The sequence below is a fragment of the Homarus americanus genome, unplaced genomic scaffold (genome assembly GCF_018991925.1).
Source record: "Homarus americanus isolate GMGI-L3 unplaced genomic scaffold, GMGI_Hamer_2.0 scaffold34345, whole genome shotgun sequence".
In the NCBI taxonomy this organism is placed as follows: domain Eukaryota; kingdom Metazoa; phylum Arthropoda; class Malacostraca; order Decapoda; family Nephropidae; genus Homarus; species Homarus americanus.
Window position 1 is genome coordinate 265,001 of NW_024736072.1, and position 7,344 is coordinate 272,344.

At 42.5% G+C, this 7,344-nt stretch overlaps 1 protein-coding gene across 1 annotated transcript; it reads left to right on the top strand.

The window, feature by feature from the left end:
- Nucleotides 1–2,765: 2,765 nt before the first annotated feature.
- On the top strand, nucleotides 2,766–6,566 carry LOC121871920. The gene is made up of 2 exons (XM_042374521.1): nucleotides 2,766–3,118; nucleotides 6,395–6,566. Exons 1-2 carry the CDS (start codon nucleotides 2,766–2,768, stop codon nucleotides 6,564–6,566), a joined length of 525 nt encoding a protein of 174 aa, XP_042230455.1.
- Nucleotides 6,567–7,344: the final 778 nt, after the last annotated feature.

Sequence of the window (7,344 nt, forward strand, 5' to 3'; positions counted from 1 at the left end):
GGAAAGTAACTGAATATATATGCTAAAGGATGGACGAATTAATGAATGAGAAAAGGAAAAGAGTTGAGAAGAGAAAGAAAACGAAACAAGAGAGAGAGAGAGAGAGAGAGAGAGAGAGAGAGAGAGAGAGAGAGAGAGAGAGAGGCCGTACCAGGTAGAGCTATGACACCTGGCCGGACATGTGTGTGTGTGTTTGTGTGCAGGTGTCATCAACAATGTGCGCTAAAATACAATACTTCTCTCTTATTTTCCAGCCAGCCAGCCAGCCAGCCAGCCAGCCAGCCAGCCAGCCAGCCAGCCAGCCTCCACCTTGTAATAATTTCTTCTAACAGTCAACCCTTTTCATGTATCGTATTTTCCTCTCCTCTCTGTTTTAACTTATTGTTTCATTGTGTCCCTTATAACTTAGTCTCAATCACTGGTCAATCACTGTAATATATGTATAATATTGTATAATTTATCTTTATTTCTGTTATTATTTATCTTTTTTTTCACTCTCTATCAATTCTTCTAATTTATGTGTTTATATTTCCTCATATTCCTATTATTATTATATTATTATATGTATAATATTGTATAATTTATCTTTATTTCTGTTATTATTTATCTTTTTTTCACTCTCTATCAATTCTTCTAATTTATGTGTTTATATTTCCTCATATTCCTATTATTATTATATTATTATTATTACTCTAGTTCTTCTGTTTTTATTATTCATTTTATTCATTTTTACTCCACTCTTGTTTTGTATTTTTTAATAAACAACAAATATATTTTTCCGCTTGATAAAATTAAAAATTAAATTTTTAAACATTCAAATACAATAATATATATAATAAAAATAATTAATTATATAAAACGAGGAAATAAATTACTGTACTGTATATGAAAAATAGTAAAAAAAAATTATAAAACATGAATATAAATTATCATCTCTACATAAAACTTGAAAAAAATAATTATATATAATAAGACCTAAGTATAAGTTATACATAAAACCTTAAAATAAATTATATAGAAAACTTGAAAAATATAAGATATAAAAAACTGATTCTACAAGACTTGAAAAAATTATTTATTCAATTACTTTTTTAAATCAATAGAGATATAATAATATATGATCACCTGAATATTAGACACCCTAGCTTTTTCACCTGATTAAACACCCTAACCTAACCTAACGCTAACCTAACCTAACCTAACCTAACCTAACCTAACCTAACATAACATAACAAACACAATTCAACCTAACATAACCTAATAAAATCTAACAACCTAACCTAACCCAACACCCCCAGGTAGAATTGAGGTGTTTAATCATCAGGTGAAATAAGCTGTGGTGTCTAATCTTCATGTCATCCATAAAATATAGTTAAAGAAAAGTAAAACCACAGCAGTAACTTAATTCATATATCAGGAGTATGGCAACACTTTCAGACGGTCAGTATAGGGGTATGGTGTTTTGTGTGGTAATAATGAGGGTTTGTTTACAGTGAGGCGAACCTGACACGATCCATCTCTCAAATGTGTGCAAAAAAAAATAATAGGTGAAATCCACGCGCTTGTGGGTATGGCTAACGTTGATTGGTTTGGGTCTTTCTCCTCATAGTGGCTGCTGCCTCCCCACCCACCGAAAAGTTTTGACCGAGTCTTCCCACGAGAGAATTGGTGAGTCAAGGTCTAATTTTGTGCCGAGTTACCCAAGGATGTGTGTTTATAAGTTCCCTGATGTGTTTACAGACGAGTTCCCTGATGTGTTTACAAGTTCCTTGGTGTGTTTGCTAGTTCCCTGGTGTGTCTACAAGTTCACTGATGTGTTTACAAGTTCCATAGTGTGTTTACAGGTTCCTTGGTGTGTTTACAAGTTCCCTGAAGTGTTTACAGACGAGTTCCCTGAAGTGTTTACAGACGAGTTCCCTGAAGTGTTTACAGACGAGTTCCCTGGTGTGTTTACAGGAAGAGTTCCATGATGTGTTAACAGGATAATCATCAGCATCTCAGCAACATCTCTTGAGAAAACAGAAGAACACTTAAGACATAGGAGACACCTGCATCTTAATTAACCTGACTTGAAGGAGGAGATTCATCCCAACACCGTCAGTAGTATTTTTTATCTTTTCTTTTCGAGACATCAGTACTGGGAGGGCCGCACACCTCGCCCTTATAACAAAGCATAAACGGCCAATTATCCTGTTAAGACAGAGCAATAAAGCGATAGCACATAGGCGCCAGCGATAGGGAGACGACTGCCACCCCGGGACTCCTGCCCACAACACTATCGTCCCTATCGTTTACACCTACTATGCTAACGAGCTCGTTCCGCTCTCGCTATTATCTTAATGTCTTCTCTGGTGGTCGTTAGAGGCTGCTGGAATGTCGGACATCTGTTAGTTCAGTCAGGACACGGAGGCTTGGAGGAGGTGGCTAGGACACATGGGGTGGTGGGGGTTCTAGGACACGGGAAGGTGAGTAGGGAAACTTAGGACACGGAGGGTAGCTAACTAGGACACGGCGGCAATATTCCCTGTGGCGAGGACACGGAGGGTTGGAGTAGGAGATGGAGATGGTGGGGGCGTTAAGTTAGGACACGGGGAAGGAAGTAAGCGATGGGAAGAGGTATGAAAAGCGAAAATATATCAATGTGGACATGGGAGAGGAGGACAAAGGATCTTGGACATGCACCATGATAAATCATTACGTATGGCCAAAGACAGTATGGGGGTATCTTGCTAAATAGGTCATGGTCTTGAAATGACACGGGCAGGATGTGTACATGTAAGGACACGGGCAGGATGTGTACATGTAAGGACACGGGCAGGATGTGTACATGTAAGGACACGGACGGGATGTGTACATGTAAGGACACGGACGGGATGTATACATGTAAGGACACGGACAGGATGTGTACATGTAAGGACACGGGCAGGATGTGTACATGTAAGGACACGGACGGGATGTGTACATGTAAGGACACGGACGGGATGTATACATGTAAGGACACGGACAGGATGTGTACATGCGAGGACACGGACGGGATGTGTACATGTAAGGACACGGACAGGATGTATACATGTAAGGACACGGACAGGATGTGTACATGTAAGGACACGGACAGGATGTATACATGTAAGGACACGGACAGGATGTGTACATGTAAGGACACGGACGGGATGTGCACATGTAAGGACACGGGCAGGATGTGCACATGTAAGGACACGGAGTTATTACAACATAATACAGAATTTTTTAGCATTATTAATATTATTTGTACTTGCAAAACTTTCTTGGGGTGAGACTCCTTCACAGAACAACAACAACAACAACAACAACAACAACAACAACACCAATAATAATAATAATAATAATAATAATAATAATAATAATAATAACAATAATAATTCACCATTAAGCCTACATTAGAATATCTCCATCAACCATTAATTACCCATAACCTCTTCCACCATTAATTACTAAATCCCCCTACCATCTACCATCATTAACTCCTACCCACTTATTAAACGTAAGATAATCCCTCACACCCATGTCATAATTGTCTAATAACTCATCCTGAATCATCATTACATTAACATAATTACCTCCAACAGGGCGTCATGTGATCACTTTACCGCCATTACACTACCCCCCCCCCCTACTGGAGAGATGTCTACCTTACCTGTATTAATTACACCCAGGTATTATAACTCTCTAAGCTGTTGTTAACGTCACATAATTTCTCTGGGAGTTTTATTTATGAAGTCAGTTCGCTTAGTGTTTCGCTTTTGTTAGGGTTTTTCTTTGTTTATCTTTCCTCCTCCTCCCCCTCCTTCTTCTCCTCCTCGTGAGATTATCTTCCTCTCTATCTGCCTCAGGTTCTCTCCTCGGTGTCCGTAATTACACGTTTTCACCTGTCTACCTGTCATCATGCTATCTCTTAAACCGTTTCTTTACCGTCAAAATATTCCTTTAAATCGTCTCTTTCCCGTCAAATTATTACTCTCCCCTAAATGATGATCCTTCTCATACTACTCCTCCTTCTTCCTTCACCGCCTCCTTCTTCCTCATCCTTCTTCTCCTCCTCCTTCATCTTTTTCTACTTGTCTTCGTCATCATATTCTTCTATCCTCCTTCCCTCCCCATCTCGTCAGGTAATATCCGTCCACCCTCCCCGTCCATCCATCCGTCCGTCCGCCCGCTCGTACGCCCGTCTACATGAAGGTCTTGACTGAGCGACACTCTTGTTCAAACCTTCTTTCTTCACCCGACACCTCTTAAGCTTCCCATAACAATCTATTTTCATCACAGTTCCCCCCCCACCCTATCATTACCCGGATCCCGTGTTCTTTGAAGCCCCGTCTTCCCGTCTTTTATCATTCCAGCGTTGCCACACCTCCGTTTAGGGTGAGCAGTAATTATCGGAACAATGGTCTTGGAGGTTCGGTCAGCCCGGTTTATTTTATGCATTCATGGACGAGGTTAATGCTGAACAGACCAGGTATTTTGGGCAACAAAAGAGAGAACTTGTGAATAATTAGGAGCACAGATGTTTGTTGTGTTGGTGAATGATGTTAGCAAGGTGTGGGTAAAATAGCTGAGCGGTGAGAGATGGTCTGGTACGTAATAAATGGTAATCCTCACCATTATTGACCCCGTGTACAGTACTGGTCACACCGGATACTGACTCAGGCAGGGAAATTCTTCATATAAAAGTCCTACATGAGCTATGCAGTTTTTATATAGCCAGACAGACAGACAAACAGACATATAGATATATATATATAGATAGATAGACACTCCTGCTAAAAACTAAACTACCACGACAATCTCTCCAGAGCAACAGGTGAGATCCAGGTATGTGTGTCATGCATCAGGTAGACACTTGGAGAGAGATGAAAGATGAAGAAGATAAATACCACACTTATTTCTCGTATCATCATTGACATAAAACCCAATAGAAATTTCGCCCCTAGCAGGAGTAAATTATAATACGTGTGTGTGTGTGTGTGTGTGTGTCAGTCCCCATGCCTATAAATTGTATTTCTTCTATGTATATATTCCTGAGATGTTTCCAGGTGCCGTGTCTATCTGGAGCTAATGATGTGGTATGTGTGCTGATGGTGACGGGATGGTGTGACTACCTAGAGAGGGTTTGTGGGTATATAGGAGAACACTACCTACTTACCACAGTACTACCACAATCTGTACCACAACACTACTACCATCTGTGCCACAACAACCACCACTAGTCTCACACCACAACAACCACCATCATTATCATCCAAATACCACCACCACCACCACCCCAAGAGCGGCGCCATCATCACGCTGGCAGGACCTCTTGACCAGGCCACCACCTCCTCTTTGTGCGCCATACACGCCATAACTCCCCGCAAATTTATGAAGTCACAAAACACTAAACGCCGGAGGACGGAAGAAATTGAAGCGCTAATCAACATTCAACCTTAAGTCAACACTCTGTTAAGATAGAGAGAGTTGAAAGGATGGAAGGAGGAAGTTCTGTCGGGCTAGGGTGACCTCTGCAATCAGTGTCCCTAAGGCCGTTAATAGCGGATCTCGTCACTTTGCGTTTAGTAAGGTGATATAGCTGCCGCGTGCAACACTCAGCGCAAGTTTTCCGACGTAACTTATCGATATGAATGATCGGGGTGGTGAAGTGTGATGCATATCTGAGTGTGCGGTGGTTCTCTAACACACCTGATACTTAAGGTGCTGCTTGACCGATGGAAGACGATGAGCCCTGTTGGGTAGTTTATTAATCTCTCTCTCTCTCTCTCTCTCAGGTGAAAGGGTCGTTGGGATCAGTTTCAAGAATGTAAACACAAACCAGACCATACACAGTGAACGAGACTCACAACACACATCATCAGACCGCCCCCCTCCGCCCTAAAAAAAAAAAAACCCTGACCAGTTTGGCCGTAATATATTTTGTATAACACATTCAATTTAATTTGCATGACAAAAGCGGTGGCGTGGCCTCACCGAACTTATACCTATTGTACACCTCTTCTTCATTTCGTCGGACATGATTAGAAAATGTCGGTAGGTATTGTGACACATTGGTCCATTATGGCCTCGTGACGTTAAAAATTTGGCGCTAGGACCATTACCATACCTAATTGTTCACAATATTCCCAACACTCTGGTAAACACACGCATATCACCGCCCTTGGCATATACCTTACTCGTACTGTAGACTCGGAGATGCTCCCTTATCACACACCCCGGGGCAACAGGGGCCTATCACGCCGCCACATCTTCCCATCGCCTCCACCCTCCTGACGTCCTGGCCGAGGGTCGATGGTCGCGCGGCGGTCAGAGGTCCGGCTTGTGTTCCTCGGGGTCAGCAGGAGTTGATCTGAGAGTGTTTGTTTTTCAGGGAGACAGCCTACAATTACCGCGCCATAATTAGAGGGACGAGCGTGGGCCAGGCGGAGGACAGCACCCACGGGCTCTTACGTCCTCAGCACCTACAGGAACGCAAACAGCCATCACCCTACACGTCGTACAGGAGCGCCATCAGCATCACCTACATGAACGCCACTAAATAAAGGAACACTTACTAGCATACCCTCTAAGGACATTAACATCAAGACCTAGAAAAACGACTTAATTATCTACAACAACACCACCTATAACATGACCACCACCTACAACAACACCACCTACAACAATACGACAACACCACCACCACCTACAACAATACGACCTACGACAACACCACCACCACCTACAACAGCAAGACCTATGACAACACCACCACCACCACCAATAACACGACCACCACCTACAACACCAACATCACCACCACCTACAACAACACCACCACCACCTACAACACTACCACCATCTACAACATCACCACAATCTACAACATCACCACCTACAACAACACTACCACTTACACCACCACACCCACCTACAGCACACCACCACCAACACTTGCTGTACTCCACCCTCTGTAACCTCTACTCTGTAATCCTTTTGCGCTACCACTCACAGGAGGAGTATGGGGTGCACGATAAACTAGTCGCTGTAAGTGGCCATATTAAAAATTCATTCATTATTTTCAACACTGCCAACCGTTGTCAACACCATACGAAACCTTATAAAATATCTGTGGTGGTCATCCTCACAACACTACACAGTCATCGCCACAGCACCACAGTCATCACCACAGTACCACAGTCATCACCACAGCACCACAGTCATCACCACAGCACTACAGTCATCACCACAGCACCACAGTCATCACCACAGCACCAAAGTCATCACCACAGCACAACAGCCATCACCACAGCACCACAGTCATCACCACAGCACCACACA